Genomic DNA, 19,809 nt, shown 5'->3' on the forward strand with positions numbered 1-19,809 from the left:
TGACTGGATCCTGTTGAATGCATGCAGACGCAAGTGCTATTTCTCTACCGTTTCATTGGGGGACACAGGACCATGGGTGTATGCTGCTGTGACTAGGAGGCTGACACTAAGTAGACATAAAAAAAGTTAGCTCCTCCCTAGCAGTGTACACCCTGAGCCGGAGGCAGATCTATGCCAGTTTTTTGCTTAGTGTCGTAGGAGGCTGAAGTGGGCCCATATCTCTGTGGGCCAACCTCAGCCTAGGCTATATTTTTTTCAGTTTTTTCCTTTCTTTGGCCACAGCGGCGCTCAGCCCTCTCATTTTCTAGTCTTTTGTCTCTTCTGCAGGGTTAAAGTCCCCGCATCAGAGAGAACCCTCGCCTGCTCCTTTCCTCCGGGTACCGTCCCCAGGATTGTTTGAGGCTCGAGACGCCAGGCCCTCTCCCCCTCCTGCCCCATGGTACCGTCCCAGGGGCTGCTTGGGGTCGAACGTTTTGTTTAAGGGCACACTCCCCGCCCTCCCCTATGGTACCGTCCCAAGGGGTGTTTCTGCTGGAGGCGCGATGACTCTCTGCAACCCGTGGTTTTCCCCATCCAGGACCCGGTGACAGGATTGCAGGCTCTGCAGCGCAGGAGCGCTCAGCAGCACCAGGCCTCCCCCAGCGTGTTTCGCTACTACCCTGGGCCCAGGCAGAGGATCCGGTCACTGCAGCGCAGGAGCGCTCTGCAGTGTTCCCCACAGCATTCCCCCCTGGTGTCTCCCAGGGGCAGACTTGACTCACCGGGGGCCGCAGCAGGCAAGGATTGGACCGTGGATCAGAGCGACACCACCAGGACGCAGATAGGATCTTCTCCGCGCGCAGCGCTGCGCTCCCGGCGGCCGCTCACTAATTTAGCCCCCGGCTTCGGGCCTACCTCATGCCGGAGCGCTCCGCCCCCCTGTTTGCGCGCGCGTGCGCTTTTCCGGCCACGCCCCCAGCTTCTTCTGCCCGGAGACAACCAGCTCAGTCCTTCAGCACGCCCCCATTCTCCCCAGCGTCCCCTACAATACAGGACCCAGGGAGAGGATCGCAGCTGCAGCGCAGGAGCGCTCAGCAACACCAGGCCTCCTCATCTTTCATTTCTACCCTGGGCCCAGGCAGGGGATCGTGGTCACTGCAGCGCAGGAGCGCTCAGCAGTTTTTCCCCAGCTCCTCCAGCGTCCAGCAACTCACCGGCAGGCAGGATGGGGCCGAGGATCGCAGCGACGCCGGCAGGACGCAGGTAAGACTTCTCTGCGCTCAGCGCTGCGCTCCCAGCGGGCCGCCCACTAATCTAGTCCCCGGCTTTGGCCTACCTCAGGCCTCATTCTCCGCCCCCCCGTTTGCACGCGCTTTCCCAGGCACGCACCCTGCAGTTTCTGCCCGGATCCAAGCCGGCCAGCCCCCCCTGCACGCCCTCCAACAGCAGGAGAATAGAAAAAAAAAAATGAAGGGCCGCACTTTTCTTCAACAATGCCCCGAGCTCCACTGTGCTCGCTTCCCCGGAGTGGTAGACCCCTCTGTCCCAGTCTGTGGACTCTCTTCCATGGGCGTCTCTGACCATCGCGCAGGCGTTGCAGTCGCTCCCTACGCCTCCCTGGTGGTCTAGTGGTTAGGATTCGGCGCTCTCACCACCGCGGCCCGGGTGCGTTTCCCCGTCAGGGAACCACGACCATGCTCCCCCGGTCCAGCTGGCTCTGGACAACAGTCGGTCTGATCCAGACCCTACTAATGGAATGCAGAGGCGGACATGCTGGGCCTCCTCTCAAGTTCCTCCCAGAGGTCTCTATCACTTCCAGGGCCCGAGTGCCACTCGTCCCCGGGACCGGCCGACCGTTTTTTCAGGAGAAGAGTCAGATGCAACCTCGCTGCTGGATCCAGATCAGGCGGCCGCTGTCAAATGTTAAGCGGGCACACAGGCAATTCGGTGACCATCCGGAATTTGCTGTAATTCTATACAAGCACAGGCGACAACCGGGTAAGATATTCAACAATGGTAAGTCGTTTGATTTACATTACCCCTTCCCTGAGGCTCTTCAACTTTGAAATTAACTTTGTTCGTGGGAAAACCCCTTTAAACCCATCTAGTTCCACCCATAGCCTAACATGTTGATCCAGAGTAAAGCAAAAACCCTACGGCGCAGAATGTAAGTTCCACATTAGGGGAAAATTTCTTCCCTACTCCACATAAGACTAGTTCCCTGGATCAACGCTCCATCACAGAATCTAGTTCCCATAACAAGTAATATATTTTTCAAGAAAGTCATCCAGGGGTCTCTTAAATTTTAGTAATGAATCAACCACTATACATATATATATATATATATATATATATATATATATGAGATTTAATTTTTTTTTACATGGTAGCACACAGGCAGACTCTGGCATCAATCTCCTGTGTGCTGGTCCATTAGCATAATCTCTGCTAGTCTGCATATGTGACGCCCTGGGCAAGCCAGGGGTCACAGGTCATGATACCACCACACCTTACACCCCAGATAGGTACACCAAAGCTACACAAAAATCATTGTTGCCTTCCTCCAGGGGCTGGTGTTCACACCAGGGGGTGGGCCAGGCGGTTGGCTCCGCCCACAGAGGAGTTCACAGCCCTGGAGGCGGGAAAACCAGGCAGATGAGTTTGGAAGTTAGTGGAAGTCAGAGTCTGAAGTAAGAGTGAAGTGGTAGAGGAGCAAGAGAAAGGAGTAAAGTGGAAGAGAAAGGGACAGTTGAGAAAGCCTAAAGTTGGTCCGGGTGTGAGCCCCGGACTGAGAACAGCAAGGTCAGCAGACGGCGGTGACCGTCTGCAGGAGAGGCTGCTTGGAGGTTGCCGAAAGGACCGTGGACGGGTGGTGGCCCGGCGGTACCGGAGCAGTATACAAAGAGAAGCCAGCACCATTGGCAGGGGCGTTTCGGATCCCGGCAAGGCTAGGAGTCGCCGTGAATTTGCCAAATCCGTCAGTGAAGGGGACCTCTGGGTCTCCCAACAACCAAGTCCCGATTGAAGGCAACAGTCCAACCGTTAGAGAGAGACACCGCCACCACCAAGGCACTAGTTTCTCAGGGCCAGCGCCTGCGGGCAAAGAGGGGCTCCTCCGGCCCATATCCAAGCCGGGGAGCGGGTTACCGGTGGGAACCCATCGCTACCAACATCATCTTAGGTGCAGGAAAAGGGACCGTCACCGTCAACTACTGGGGAAAAGGCAACAGCAGCCGTCCGTGGGAACCGTCTTTCCAGCCGTGTGTTTTACCGAGAACTGTGTCCCCATCTCAGGCTAAGTGAGTACCACAGTGCCGTGAGGCACAGCGCTGCCCCCGCGTCCCTGCACCCCACCAAGCCCTGCACCGGCCCCGCCATTGCTCATCACCCACCTCATCACTGGGCCCCGGGACAACCAGCCCCTACCCACGGAGGGGAGAACCAACAACTTTGCTGCTCCCTGTCACCGCTCCCGAGATCCCCATACAGAGCAGCGGTGGTGTCCACACAATCACCACAACCGTGGCTGGCGTCACGGACAATAAACTATCCCAAAAACCAATCCCCTTTCACTCACGGGCGAGGAGCGCCGCTCGAGTCCCCGGGATCCGGCCCATCGCTCGAGCCACCGAGCAGCAGCAGGCCGCGGCAGCAGCGGCAGCCGGACCCGAGCAGTGGGAGAGCGCAGCGTCCCCTCATCCGCCCGCGACAACTTGGCGTCACGAACAGGATCTTACCGCTCTGCCGTTGGGTAGAGGTGCGCCTTGTGACCGCCGGAGGTGTCCGGCCGAAAAATTTCAGAAGCCGCCATCTTTGGCTCGAAAAGTTTCCGCTCGAGCGTCTTCTCGAGTAGTAGAGGCGCGAAGGCCAAAACCCCGCCCCGAGAGAGGAGGGGCTGGAAAGAGGCTAAGGGGGACGAAATGGCGACTGAGTGTATGTAGCCGCGACTATACAGGCGAGGACGCTGGGACCCTGCGAGTTGCTGAGCCTTGCAAAAAGATGTCTGTTCCACCTAGCTACGTGGAGGCTACCGAGCCGGTGCCCGGGACAGCGGCATGGCTGAGGGACCGAACGGCAGGGATCTGCCGACACTACCGAAGCCAGATCTGCCGGCTGATGGAACAGTGGACCGCGGAGGTGGAGGATGCAGCTGCAGTTGCACGAGTGTATGGAATGGAGGCCATGATGGAGGAGCTGGTGAGTGACCCACGCCCCTATGTCTCCGAGGGACCGGCCGCTGCGGCTGAGGGACCCGGTCTACCCCTGGCCCCCATGCCACCTCTGTCCTCCTTGCCCGTGCACCGCACTGCGCCTGGCCCGTCGGGCGTATGTTCCCCCGTGACGGGGGTGGAGAGAATGGCAAGCCTGGAAGCTGCGGCAGCTGGCGGCAACCCGCCTGGCGCAGAGACGGACGATAGTGATTCCGGGCCTGACACCGAGCCCGTTTCAGAGGAAGATGAAGGAGTCGTCGCTCTGCAGGGCACGGAGGCCACTTACATCCCCCAGAGTGGGAACAACGGGTATCGGGCGGCCCTTCCTCGCCGCGCTCGCTATGCGCTGGAGGGGCTGGTGCCCGTGTTCTTCCACCCAGAGCCGGGTGAGGAGGACGAAAGTGCACAGTAAGGGCAGCGGAGCGCCGCTGCACAGTCCCCATTGGGACCACCAGTATGTGTGTTTTGAAAGTTTGAAAAGTTTTGAAAAATGAAAGTAAATGATTACCAAACAGTAACCTGATTGTCTGCAACCGTGATTGAAACCGGCCGTTGCCGGCACCGTTGTCCCCGTGGGGACCGCTCAAAAAGTTGCATAGGGAACTCTCTATGGACAGGCCCGAGAACTTGCAGGGCAACCACAAACATTAGTGGCGTGTAAATAAAATCTGTTTGTTGCAGCTAACCGTTACCGCCTCCGGAGAGGCAGGTTGGAGGGAGGGCCCGCAGTGGAGCAGGCTTGGGCCCAGCCACCACAGGAACCGGTGGCTACCCTCTGGAGGGGAAGGACAGATCCCGCTCGGGTGACTTGGTTCAGGACTGGGGTCAAGGGGTGCTGCCTGGGTTTTAGGGGCAGCATCAGGGCCAGGTTACTTGGGTGGGAGAGAGCGGCAGCCGCAACCGTTTGAAACCGTTTAGTAACGTTTAAGCAAAGCACCTCCCGATGTGGGATGAAGTTATTTTATTTGTATTATGTTTACCTTTTATATCTTTACAGAAAAATAAAACCGGTGTTGGACGGGCAGCCCGCGGGCGGTCTGCATTTTGCTAAGGGGGAATGTGACGCCCTGGGCAAGCCAGGGGTCACAGGTCATGACACCACCACACCCTACACCCCAGATAGGTACACTAAAGCTACACAAAAATCCTTGTTGCCTTCTTCCATGGGCTGGTGTTCACACCAGGGGGTGGGCCAGGCGGTTGGCTCCGCCCACCGAGGAGTTCACAGCCCTGGAGGCGGGAAAACCAGGCAGATGAGTTTGGAAGTTAGTGGAAGTCAGAGTCTGAAGTAAGAGTGAAGTGGTAGAGGAGCAAGAGAAAGGAGTAAAGTAGAAGAGAAAGGGACAGTTGAGAAAGCCTGAAGTTGGTCCGGGTGTGTACCCCGGACTGAGAACAGCAAAGTCAGCAGACGGCGGTGACCGTCTGCAGGAGAGGCTGCTTGGAGGTTGCCGAAAGGACCGTGGACGGGTGGTGGCCCGGCGGTACCGGAGCGGTATACAAAGAGAAGCCAGCACCATTGGCAGGGGCGTTTCGGATCCCGGCAAGGCTAGGAGTCGCCGTGAATTTGCCAAATCCGTCAGTGAAGGGGACCTCTGGGTCTCCCAACAACCAAGTCCCGATTGAAGGCAACAGTCCAACCGTTAGAGAGAGACACCGCCACCACCAAGGCACCAGTTTCTCAGGGCCAGAGCCTGCGGGCAAAGAGGGGCTCCTCCGGCCCATATCCAAGCCGGGGAGCGGGTTACCGGTGGGAACCCATCGCTACTAACATCATCTTAGGTGCAAGAAAAGGGACCGTCACCGTCAACTACTGGGGAAAAGGCAACAGCAACCGTCCGTGGGAACCGTCTTTCCAGCCGTGTGTTTTACCGAGAACTGTGTCCCCGTCTCAGGCTGAGTGAGTACGACAGTGCCGTGAGGCACAGCGCTGCCCCCGCGTCCCTGCACCCCACCAAGCCCTGCACCGGCCCCGCCATCCCTCATCACCCACCTCATCACTGGGCCCCGGGACAACCAGCCCCTACCCACGGAGGGGAGAACCAACAACTTTGCTGCTCCCTGTCACTGCTCCCGGGATCCCCATACAGAGCAGCGGTGGTGTCCACACAATCACCACAACCGTGGGTGGCGTCACGGACAATAAACTATCCCAAAAACCAATCCCCTTTCACTCACGGGCGAGGAGCGCCGCTCGAGTCCCCGGGATCCGGCCCATCGCTCGAGCCACCGAGCAGCAGCAGGCCGCGGCAGCAGCGGCAGCCGGACCCGAGCAGTGGGAGAGCGCGGCGTCCCCTCCTCCGCCCGCGACACATACTCCTTTAATCACATGTTGTGAGAAGACCTCTCATATCTGCTTCCCTCCTAGTTATGCTGGTGGAATCCTTCTACCCATGCCAGCTATAGTTTATTCTATGTTAGTCTGTGATGTGTGGTATCCCAGTCTCTCTGGTGAAACTTATGCTTCAGTTGTGCCTGTTGCTTGGAGCAGTTTTGGAATGTACCCCTGTTATTTTTACTTCCATCCTACTCTTGTTTTTCCTCCTGAATCTTAGATAGTTAGATAGGTTGAAAAAAGACCTTGATCCATCTAGTTCATCCTTTCTTCACCAATTATATATTTTGTCATTAAATAATTTATAACCAACAATGTTGTGTGTACTGAGGAAATCGTCCAGCCCTTTTTTAAAAGCTGTTATAGTGTCTGCCATTACTGTTGTCAATGCTGTCTGGATGGGTTCCGCTCTTGGGCTTCCTCCGGTGGTCGCTGGTGTTGGTGCATTGAGGTCTGTGACTGGAGGGTTGCACAGCTGATTTTCAGTGCTGGCTTGATCTGGATATAGGTGTGTTTGGACCTTATGCTGTTGCTAGTCGTCTGATAGCTTCAGGCCAGAGTTGTTCTGCTCTCCTGCCTTCCACTAAGTCCTAAGTTTTGTTTCATACATTTTGTATGCTTTGTGATTCTTGTGTTTGCAAATTATTTCTGAAGGTATTTGTTGTTTTACTTAGAAGTGTTTGTACCTTCAGAAAGGGGGAATTTTATCCCTGGTAATCCATATTACCCGAGCATTGTACGGAGTACGTACATATGAGTACTAGGTTACTCACCCCTTTTTCATACACCGTGTAAGATATTAGGATTTTTATGCGGACTGCAGAATTCACTATCCTGTCCATTTTGTATCCTAGAAATTGGCATATGGCCTGACTTTGCTCAATCTAACTCTGACTGTGTGCATCCTTTCATCTTGCTAACCGTTATTATATGTGGTGGTCCTCCTATCTCTTGGGGAAAATCTGCTCTGAGACAAGTTAGCTTTTCCACTTTCTGCTTTTAGGTTTATGTAGTTCTCTGGCTGGGTTTGAGGTACATAGGGAGCGTTAGGCGTGCCGCCTGACTGCTTCTAGTTGGCGTTAGGTTCAGGGCTGCAGTCAGCATTAGGGCCCTACGGCTCGGGTAAACTACTTATGGTAGTTGTTGAACATCGTATCATAACACATTACTATCTCTTGCAGTAGGGCATTCCACAGTCTGACTGCTCTAACTGTAAAGAACCCTTTTCTATTTAGCTGCCCGAATCGCCTTTCTTCCATCTGTTAAAAAATCTGTTAAAAAATCAGAAATCTTACAATTTTTATACTGACCACTGGGGTTTTTTTTAACTCTAACTACCTGTTGCTTCTAGGAAACAAAACATTTACATTATCAGCAATAGATTGATTCAGACCCTATCTTTTGTTTTCAAGCGTCTAATGAGCGTGTGTAAATGGTCCTTGTTACGGGAGACAGAGAAGGGTCAGGTGTGACATTTCCTATTGTGATTGGTGGATTCTGTGTTATTAGCTGTAACCTGTCATTGTAATCCTGCTTCTTATGATAATGAGCCTGCTGAAAACTCTTCCCTAAAAGACAAGTTTCTTTTTTTAATAAATATAAATAATATATTGTAATATATACAGAAAAAAACATAAAAAATGTTTAAAGTACATGTTAAACAAAACCTTTTTTTATCTTTGTAGGTTCTTCGGGCTCTGAAATGTTCCATGCAGCCCACTGCGAACAGTGTCTCACTGACGTGGTCTCTTCCCTATGAAGTGGAAGCCATTCTTCTGTCTAAAGTCCCCACCGCCATATTTCACGGTCAGAAGTCCATTGTATATGCCAAATTGAAAGGAAAGGTAGGAGAAATCAAGTCTGAGTCTCATAAATCCTTATAACATCCACCACCAGAATAAAACCACTGTGTCCATTATATGAATTATTGATCATCACCATCTTAGAAGCCCAACTTCTCACAACATAGGAATCAGATTTATTGTAGACTAGCTGTACTACCCAGCTTCGCCCGGGTTAATAACTGCTGTTAACAAAATAGAATGTATTAACAAAAATGTATTCTGCACACAAAAACCACAAAACAAAATTAACAAATAGATATAAATGTAATTATTAAATTGTTTATTTAAATTGGCCAAGTAATGTGAAGTAATCTTCTACTCCTTATTCGAGAGCCTTTTGATAGACGACATTCTTAGTTACTATTAATAATAATAATAATAATAATTTTATTCATTTATATAGCGCTATTAATTCCGCAGCGCTTTACATACATTGGCAACACTGTCCCCATTGGGGCTCACAATCTAGAGTCCCTATCTGTATGTCTTTGGAGTGTAGGAGGAAACCGGAGTACCCGGAGGAAACCCACGCAAACACGGGGAGAACATACAAACTCCTTGCAGATGGTGTACTTGGTAGGATTTGAACCCAGGACCCCAGCGCTGCAAGGCTGCAGTGCTAACCCCTGAACCACCGTGCCGCCCGAGTTCTTCCTTCAGGTGCAAAGACGAACAGATTTTTGGCTGTTCCAACTATTGAACAGGCCACATAAAGTTGACCATGAGAAAAGCATGGAGATTGTAAATCAATTCCAACTATTTTCAAAGACTGTCCCTGACAAAATTGATTGGTAAATTGGTAAATTGGAACGCGCGATTTGCCCTCAACACTTTTCGTTTCACTTTTTCCCCATTATGTAGATAGGGGCAAAATTGATTGGTAAATTGGAACACGCGGGGTTAAAATTTTGCAGCACAACATAGCCAATGACGCTCTCGGGGTCCAGACGTGTGAGTGTGCAACATTTTGTGGCTGTAGCTGCGACGGTGCAGATGCCAATCCCGGACATACATACATACATACATACATACATACATACAGTGCCTACAAGTAGTATTCAACCCCCTGCAGATTTAGTAGGTTTACACATTCGGAATTAACTTGGCATTGTGACATTTGGACTGTAGATCAGCCTGGAAGTGTGAAATGCACTGCAGCAAAAAAGAATGTTATTTCTTTTTTTTATTTTTTTTTTTTTTTAAATTGTGAAAAGTTTATTCAGAGGGTCATTTATTATTCAACCCCTCAAACCACAAGAATTCTGTTTGGTTCCCCTAAAGTATTAAGAAGTATTTCAGGCACAAAGAACAATGAGCTTCACATGTTTGGATTAATTATCTCTTTTTCCAGCCTTTTCTGACTAAGACCCTCCCCAAACTTGTGAACAGCACTCATACTTGGTCAACATGGGAAAGACAAAGGAGCATTCCAAGGCCATCAGAGACAAGATCGTGGAGGGTCACAAGGCTGGCAAGGGGTACAAAACCCTTTCCAAGGAGTTGGGCCTACCTGTCTCCACTGTTGGGAGTATCATCCGGAAGTGGAAGGCTTATGGAACTACTGTTAGCCTTCCACGGCCTGGATAGCCTTTGAAAGTTTCCACCCGTGCCGAGGCCAGGCTTGTCCGAAGAGTCAAGGCTAACCCAAGGACAACAAGGAAGGAGCTCCGGGAAGATCTCATGGCAGTGGGGACATTGGTTTCAGTCAATACCATAAGTAACGTACTCCACCGCAATGGTCTCCGTTCCAGACGAGCCCGTAAGGTACCTTTACTTTCAAAGCGTCATGTCAAGGCTCGTCTACAGTTTGCTCATGATCACTTGGAGGACTCTGAGACAGACTGGTTCAAGGTTCTCTGGTCTGATGAGACCAAGATCAAGATCTTTGGTGCCAACCACACACGTGACGTTTGGAGACTGGATGGCACTGCATACGACCCCAAGAATACCATCCCTACAGTCAAGCATGGTGGTCGCAGAATCATGCTGTGGGGCTGTTTCTCAGCCAAGGGGCCTGGCCATGTGGTCCGCATCCATGGGAAGATGGATAGCACGGCCTACCTGGAGATTTTGGCCAAGAACCTCCGCTCCTCCATCAAGGATCTTAAGATGGGTCGTCATTTCATCTTCCAACAAGACAACGACCCAAAGCACACAGCCAAGAAAACCAAGGCCTGGTTCAAGAGGGAAAAAATCAAGGTGTTGCAGTGGCCTAGTCAGTCTCCTGACCTTAACCCAATTGAAAACTTGTGGAAGGAGCTCAAGATTAAAGTCCACATGAGACACCCAAAGAACCTAGATAACTTGGAGAAGATCTGCATGGAGGAGTGGGCCAAGATAACTCCAGAGACCTGTGCCGGCCTGATCAGGTCTTATAAAAGACGATTATTAGCTGTAATTGCAAACAAGGGTTATTCCACAAAATATTAAACCTAGGGGTTGAATAATAATTGACCCACACTTTTATTATGTTGAAAATGTATTAAAATTTAACTGAGCAACATAACTTGTTGGTTTGTAAGATTTATGCATCTGTTAATAAATCCTGCTCTTGTTTGAAGTTTGCAGGCTCTAACTTATTTGCATCTTATCAAACCTGCTAAATCTGCAGGGGGTTGAATACTACTTGTAGGCACTGTACATACACACACACACACACACACACACACACATACATAAATACACACACACATACATACACACGTTCAGCTTTATATATTAGATGAGCATTTCTATGTCCATTTCATGATAAATCAATGACTTTATATCACTTGGGTGACTATCAAAAGTATTCCCACCCCTATTTTATGTGTTGAGTCATTACAGATCCACCTTTCCATTTTCCTAGGTGGAGACTGAAGCGGAGGGTGAGGTTTGCCTAAAATACAATTTTAAGGATGAACTTTTGAAGAACACCATTCGCTTCTCTCTTAAAACTGAGAAAGTTGAAAGGTAATTCTTTAGAAATGTAGATATTTGCTGGTTCATGTGTGCAGACCCAGATAATCCATTGTTAATGAGAATCTGTCAACATGTGTTTTGGGTTTGACATTAAAACTACGGGATCTCAGCCATGAATATGGTATTTATACCTGGACTAGTGTAAAGTGAAAGTGAGTGGTCTGCAAACAATGAGTGAAATGGCATCCCCTGTTAAGCCGTGCCCACAAAGTGCACTCCTGTCGAACTTCCACCAGTGGAGATGGAACTCCAAAGTGCATTAATACAAAATCCCACCAGAGGTCAAACAAGCCAAAGTCAAACTGGGATGTCACGTCAATACAGGGGAGTGAGTAAGCCATAGTCAAATGGAAGCAAGGGGGTCAGAAACCGAGAAGTCACGTAAAGAGACGAGGAGGAGCAGAGCCGTAGTCAGGAGACATTTCCGAGGTCAGAGACTGGGAGAGCACGTAAGTACAAAGGTGGGGGTGGAAGCAGAGTCATGGGATGTAACCAGGGTCAGACAGACAGGGCAGACAGACAGTACGGGGCGAGCGGAGGTCAGAGAGAGGTAAGCTGGGTAGCAGGACAGATCAGAGCAAACTCACAGGAACCAGTGTGCATGCTGCAGAGCAGGAACTATTACTGGCAGCGTCCTGGAGGCGTCCACACCATAATAAAGTGGTGTGGACATTGGAACGAGGCACGACGGAATAGACCCCTCCCGCCAGACTTAACTCCGTCACAGCCCAGCTATAGTCATGACAACTCCTTTTTTACTTTGGCTTTTACTTTTTAGGGAAAAAGTGGGCAATCTTAATGGAAATGGCCATCAGAGCTTGTTACATTGTTTGCACACAGATTTGGCCAAAGATTCACCCATTCCTATGCTGAGGGGGAAACAGTTGGGTTGTATTGGCACCCCTGCAATTCTGTCAGATAATACTCAGTTTCTTCTTGAAAATGATTGCAGTCACAAATTCTTTGGTATTATCTTCATTTATTTTGTTTGCAATGAAAAAACACAAAAGAGAATGAAACAAAAATCAAATCATTGATCATTTCATACAAAACTCCAGTAATGGGTCAGACAAAAGTATTGGCACCCTTAGCCTAATACTTGGTTGCACAACCTTTAGCCAAAATAACTGCGAACAACCGCTTCCGGTAACCATCAATGAGTTTCTTACAATGCTCTGCTGGAATTTTAGACCATTCTTATTTGGCAAACTGCTCCAGGTCCCTGAGATTTGAAGGCTGCCTTCTCCAAACTGCCATTTTGAGATCTCTCCACAGGTGTTCTATGGGGTTCAGGTCTGGACTCATTGCTGGCCACTTTAGTAGTCTCCAGTGCTTTCTCTCAAACCATTTTCTAGTGCTTTTTGAAGTGTGTTTTGGGTCATTGTCCTGCTAGAAGACCCATGACCTCTGAGGGAGATGCAGCTTTCTCACACTGGGCCCTACATTATGCTGCAAAATTTGTTGGTATGTATAATATAGAATTACCTATATGTAAAAATTTGCGCTGAACCACAACAATGCATTGAGAAATAATGTTTTATTCTGTTTTATTCTCCACTCACACCAAAAAATATATAGAACCTCTACTAAAACATCACATAACATAAAAAACAAATATACAAGTACTTGATTATGATTTAAAACTACTGAATATAAGTCTCAAGAAAGGGTTTTATATGAGTCTTTACAAAATACACAAAAGCCCATAATATAGATGAATAATAATTTGTGTTACTAAACTAAATTATTTCATGTGTGAATTGTATTATATTTATTAAATGAGTAGTTATTTTTTAGGTTGCAAATAACTGATTAGTTAAATCCATGTTTTTTACTTTTTATACTATTTAAATGTATGTCCTTGTGGTTCAGTCTAATGCATTTTAATGAACCAGAGTATAAATAGGGTCATAGGTGGTGGTTGGGCTATCCTTGAGGAAGGGGACCGGCAACGGCGGTTTCTACGGCGGAACAGCCGGATTGTGTGTGGATTCAAACCTCCAAAGTTTAACTTTGCTGGAAAGAGTGAATGCCCTAATCAATTCTTCGGAATCTAGAAGGATTTTGTACCTTGGAGCTCTGCTGCAAACTAAAAGCCTTGGCGGTATCTCCACTACAGGAACGCAGGAGCTCACATAGGGGAGGAATCACTGCACCCCCGCTGAAGATTCTGCGATCAGGTACCTTTAATAATAACCCACAATATAGAGACTTGTCTACCTGTCAAAGTGTTAATTTACCCGTGGCAGAATAAGTGGACTGTGTCCTTCATTCAAACTTCTTACCCGGGAAGGCATTCATACCCTGGAGTCCCGTGGTTGGTAATCAAGCGGTGTCTGCTTTCTAGGAATCCAGGAGCCTGCACAGGAGAAGTTTACAGTGCCCTGCTGTGGACCTGCAATCAGGCACAATTAAAAACCGGCAGCGCAGAAATTCCTTTAATCTGCCGGAGCCTGTGTATTTATGTTGTTATTTAAACACTGAAGTGTTATCTGCTTTTTAGGAATCCAGGAGCCTGCAAAGGAAGAATCTGTGGTGTCCCGTTGTAAACTTGTATTCAGGCACACTTTGAAATCCACAGAGCATAAATTGTCTTTAATCTGCTGGAGCCTTGCACTGAAGAAACAAACATATAGTGCAGAGACTTTCATTGCCTGCTGAATTGTTACATTTTGGACACATCTGGCGTTAATGCGCTAGATGTGGTGTTAATATTTAACCCTATAAAGGCAACTGCAGCTTATGTGAAGTGCGTGACTCAAAGTGACATTTGAGGACTCTGGTGTAGTAACACAAATTATTATTCATCTATATTATGGGCTTTTGTGTATTTTGTAAAGACTCATATAAAACCCTTTCTTGAGACTTATATTCAGTAGTTTTAAATCATAATCAAGTACTTGTATATTTGTTTTTTATGTTATGTGATGTTTTAGTAGAGGTTCTATATATTTTTTGGTGTGAGTGGAGAATAAAACAGAATAAAACATTATTTCTCAATGCATTGTTGTGGTTCAGCGCAAATTTTTACATATAGGTAATTCTATATTATACAGATGAATTTATTTCTGGGCATTAAAGGGTTTTTAGCCTAGTAAAATTAGCTGCAGAATCATTGCAACATTGGGTCTAGCGCTGACCCTTATTCTATTGTTACTTATTTTTTAAATCCCTTGTGGCTAGCTGCTGACCCTTGTTATTCATTTGAGGAATTTTGAGTGCATTCTCTGGTTTGTTCTCCACTGCTATTGATTGAATAACTGCAACTTTTAGGTAGGGAAATCTCCAGTGATAAAATAATATAAAACAATGGGAGACCTATGGGAAAACCGCAAGGATAGGATTATTAAGGTTCAAAGGTTTTTTGGCTACTCAGAAAGCTCTGATGTAGGTAATGAAGATGCTAGTAATATTCCAGGTATTAAGAAAAAACTGAGGGAATTGGAGCAGCTGCTTTTAAAAGAAATGCGTGATTTATGGGAAGTAGCTACCCTGGAAAGGTACTTGGAGGCTGATATTATCCCAAAGGGTCTGGTGGTCTCCAAAGCTCTCTCAGGAGACATTGGGGACCGACAGACCCTAGTAGAATGGGAGATCCTGTTCAAAGATTTTTCTAGGAAAGCAGTCCAGTTTATTATAGATAAAAGAAAGAAACAATTAATGAGCAGCAAAAACCAGATCCTTCAATTGTTTGAGGAAATCAAACCATTTAAAAATAATTTTGAGATTACTAATTTATCAAAAAATATTTTAAAACGTATACAGATAAAGGAAAAAGAAATTATTGACAAAAAGGAGAAAAAATATGGGAGAGATTTAGGTCTGTCAATGTACTCCAATAAGGGAAATTTCAATATCCCCCTTAGGAGTGATAGAAGGAGTTCAATGGATAGTAGTCAACTTGAAATAATTGATGAGGTTGAATGTACCCCGGAAAGGGGATCGGTAGTTGAAGAGGAGAATTTTTCAATACATGAAACCTCTGTGGATCTTTTAACCCAAAATCTATTGGTTGACTCTATAGATACGTCGACTGTTCCACCAAATAATAACCTCATCAATAGTCAAATAATTCCAAGTAGTGAAGCTACTAACCAACATTTAGAAAATACTAATAGGACTAATCAACCCTCAATTTCTCGAAATTTTAGATTGAATTCAATAGGGGAGGGTACGAGTACACGTAGCAGCAGTAGCAATAGTACTAGTAATAGTAGTAGTAGTAAAAGGGTGGGGAACATACAACCCCCAAAAAATACACGGAAAAGTTGTGGTAATATGAGTAGTCAACATAAAGGAACTAGAAAAGCTTCTACTATGGATTTTTACATGGTAGGAAAAAGAAACGCAAGAGGGGTTGTAGAGGAGGGAAACTCGCCAAAAATAAAATAAACAGCCAGGCAGTAAAAGACCCACAAAAAATTTTTAATCTCAGCCAATACCAATTGACTAAAAATGAGACATCCTTACTACAGAAAGGTTTGAAATTTGCTCCGTCTACGGGTTTCAATAAATTCCAAGCTTTTATAGGAATTAAACAATTTATGAGGAAACTAGTTTTGAAGAAATATTATATAAAAAATCCTGTACTGAAACAAGTAAACAATACCTCCAATACACCAGTTTTAGTTGAAGGGAGGAATACTGATCTCAAATGTAAATCAAATTTTCACCCACTTAATGAATATTCAGACTCACTGCTTACCTTTCAAAAATGTGTTGTTAATGGTATCAGACAGATTAAAAAACCTACAAAAAATGGTATATACAATAATTTAACACAAAAGGAAAAACTTGCGATCAAACAACTACAAGAGAACAAAGAAATTACTATACGTCCTGCTGATAAAGGTGGAGGTATAGTGATTATGGATTTGGGTGATTATGAAAGGGAGACAGCACGACTCTTGGGCGATAGGAGTACGTACGAGATTTTGAAATCCGACCCTACATTGCTTTTTAAGGAAGAATTAAATAATTTGGTTAAAAAGGGTTGTGACCAAGGAATTTTGAACAAAAATGAGGCTCAGTTTATAATGAATCAATCTCCTAGGCTGGCAGTATTCTATCATATACCCAAGATTCACAAAACATTACAGAATCCACCGGGACGCCCCATTATATCGGGGATTGGATGTTTAACAGCCAATCTCTCTAAATTTATAGATATCCATCTTCAGAAATGTGTCCCATTACTGCCAGCCTATCTGAAAGACAGTACTCAGGTCCTGCAACTCTTACAGGAGATAAAATGGGAGGATAATTTTATATTTGGTTCAATCGACGTTACGTCATTATATACAACTATAGAACATGAAAAGGGGTGTGATGCCTCTAAATATTTTTTAGAAAAATCAGGACTTTTTTCACAAAAGCAAGTAATATTTTTGGGGGAATGCATCCAATTCATACTTAATCATAATTTTTTTCGTAATGGCGCAAATTATTACTTACAGCGGTGGGGCACAGCCATGGGGACCAGGTTCGCACCGAGTTACGCTAACTTGTATATGGGTAAGTGGGAGGAGTCTACCATATACTCTGGTGGCGTGATTCGGGAAAACCTGGTCCTCTGGCGTCGCTTCATCGACGATATTTTGTTTATTTGGTCAGGCAGTGAAAGCTCCCTTATTGAATTTTTGGAGTGTTTGAATAAGAATGATTTCCATTTACAGTTTACTGCTGCCACTAGTAAAGAAATGATTCAATTCCTTGATTTGAATATTTTCATTGAAGATGGCAGAATTGAAACTAAAACGTATCATAAGCCAACTGATAGCAATAGCTACATTTCCTTAACCAGCTGCCATCTACCTAGTTGGCTTCTAAACGTTCCAAAGAGTCAATATATTAGGGCCTATAGAAATTGTAGCAAAACAGAAGATTTTGAAATAGAGGCAGTGAATTTAGCCAAAAAGTTTTTGGAAAAAGGCTATAAAGAAGGGTTTTTGGAAGATGTCTATCAACAGACCAAACAGATTTCAAGGAATAGGTTATTACAAGAAAAGATCATTGAACCAATAGAACAAAATAAATTGGATGACTTTAATGTACCCATAATACTGCAATATACGGGGCAGGCAAAAATCTTAAAAAACATTATAAAAAAATATTGGAATCTACTTAAAGATGATAAAGTGATAGGGGACCTCATCCCTACTGTACCTAAATTTACCTATAGAAAAGCAAATAATATAGGGAATTTAGTTGCACCCAGTATACAGAAAAATATGGCCAATCGACAGATTAAAGGCAATATTGGCAGTATAAAAGGTTTTTTTCCATGTAAAAAATGTATTGTTTGTAAGAATATAAAAAGTGAAACCAGGAAAAGTTTTTTTAAAGGGCAGGAAGAAATTATTATTAGGGATCTAATCACTTGCCAAACAAAGGGAGTGATCTACTGCATTCAATGTCCATGCCAAAAAAGATATATTGGGAGGACTATAAGACCCCTATGTAAAAGAATTGGGGAGCATATTAGAAATATAAAAAACAAATGTAGCAAACACCCCCTGTCCAAACATTATCTATTGGAACATGGAGGATCCTTAGTGGGATCCAAAATATGGGGCCTTCAGAAAATTATAAAGGATTGGAGGGGTGGAGACTTTATTAAAAAAATGTCCAGAGCTGAGAGCCAGTGGATTTTTGAGCTTAATACATTAAAACCTAATGGACTAAACAATGATATTGAACTTTTTGCTTTCAATTAAAAATAATAATAAAAATATATATATGTATAAAAAAATCTTCCCCCTCATAATTACCTTTGTCTTCACCTTTGTATTTATATTTATTCATGCCCTTACCTAAATTAACCTCCCCTCTTTTTTATGGATAAATATTCCTTTTTTGACATACACAATTTTTAATATTTTTAATATATTTAATTTATATATAGACTTTTATTTTTTATAATTGTTGTTATTTATGGCTATCTTTGCGGTTCCCTCATAATGGTAATAGAGAATGGGTCTCCGTTTTGGTATGATGTATATGTTATAGATAAGTATAGGTAGATATATGTACATATTTTTTAACCTTTATTCATAGTATTTTAAACTAAATTATTTCATGTGTGAATTGTATTATATTTATTAAATGAGTAGTTATTTTTTAGGTTGCAAATAACTGATTAGTTAAATCCATGTTTTTTACTTTTTATACTATTTAAATGTATGTCCTTGTGGTTCAGTCTAATGCATTTTAATGAACCAGAGTATAAATAGGGTCATAGGTGGTGGTTGGGCTATCCTTGAGGAAGGGGACCGGCAACGCCCCCGAAACGCGCGCGTCGGATCAAGCTCATTTGCACCTACTTTCTTTCTACGGCGGAACAGCCGGATTGTGTGTGGATTCAAACCTCCAAAGTTTAACTTTGCTGGAAAGAGTGAATGCCCTAATCAATTCTTCGGAATCTAGAAGGATTTTGTACCTTGGAGCTCTGCTGCAAACTAAAAGCCTTGGCGGTATCTCCACTACAGGAACGCAGGAGCTCACATAGGGGAGGAATCACTGCACCCCCGCTGAAGATTCTGCGATCAGGTACCTTTAATAATAACCCACAATATAGAGACTTGTCTACCTGTCAAAGTGTTAATTTACCCGTGGCAGAATAAGTGGACTGTGTCCTTCATTCAAACTTCTTACCCGGGAAGGCATTCATACCCTGGAGTCCCGTGGTTGGTAATCAAGAGGTGTCTGCTTTCTAGGAATCCAGGAGCCTGCACAGGAGAAGTTTACAGTGCCCTGCTGTGGACCTGCAATCAGGCACAATTAAAAACCGGCAGCGCAGAAATTCCTTTAATCTGCCGGAGCCTGTGTATTTAAGTTGTTATTTAAACACTGAAGTGTTATCTGCTTTTTAGGAATCCAGGAGCCTGCAAAGGAAGAATCTGTGGTGTCCCGTTGTAAACTTGTATTCAGGCACACTTTGAAATCCACAGAGCATAAATTGTCTTTAATCTGCTGGAGCCTTGCACTGAAGAAACAAACATATAGTGCAGAGACTTTCATTGCCTGCTGAATTGTTACATTTTGGACACATCTGGCGTTAATGCGCTAGATGTGGTGTTAATATTTAACCCTATAAAGGCAACTGCAGCTTATGTGAAGTGCGTGACTCAAAGTGACATTTGAGGACTCTGGTGTAGTAACACAAATTATTATTCATCTATATTATGGGCTTTTGTGTATTTTGTAAAGACTCATATAAAACCCTTTCTTGAGACTTATATTCAGTAGTTTTAAATCATAATCAAGTACTTGTATATTTGTTTTTTATGTTATGTGATGTTTTAGTAGAGGTTCTATATATTTTTTGGTGTGAGTGGAGAATAAAACAGAATAAAACATTATTTCTCAATGCATTGTTGTGGTTCAGCGCAAATTTTTACATATAGGTAATTCTATATTATACAGATGAATTTATTTCTGGGCATTAAAGGGTTTTTAGCCTAGTAAAATTAGCTGCAGAATC

At 45.2% G+C, this 19,809-nt stretch overlaps 1 protein-coding gene across 3 annotated transcripts in view; it reads left to right on the top strand.

The window, feature by feature from the left end:
* The window catches only part of LOC142255303 (von Willebrand factor A domain-containing protein 5A-like), a 212,607-nt gene that overhangs the window by 110,645 nt on the left and 82,153 nt on the right, over window positions 1–19,809 (top strand). For all 3 annotated transcript variants that reach the window (XM_075326844.1, XM_075326853.1, XM_075326860.1), the window contains exons 13-14: window positions 8,208–8,366; window positions 11,215–11,318. In XM_075326844.1, the coding sequence (XP_075182959.1) occupies window positions 8,208–8,366; window positions 11,215–11,318 (263 nt within the window). The remainder of the gene's footprint in view (window positions 1–8,207; window positions 8,367–11,214; window positions 11,319–19,809) is intronic.

This window comes from Anomaloglossus baeobatrachus, chromosome 1 (genome assembly GCF_048569485.1).
Source record: "Anomaloglossus baeobatrachus isolate aAnoBae1 chromosome 1, aAnoBae1.hap1, whole genome shotgun sequence".
Classification (NCBI taxonomy): Eukaryota; Metazoa; Chordata; class Amphibia; order Anura; family Aromobatidae; genus Anomaloglossus; species Anomaloglossus baeobatrachus.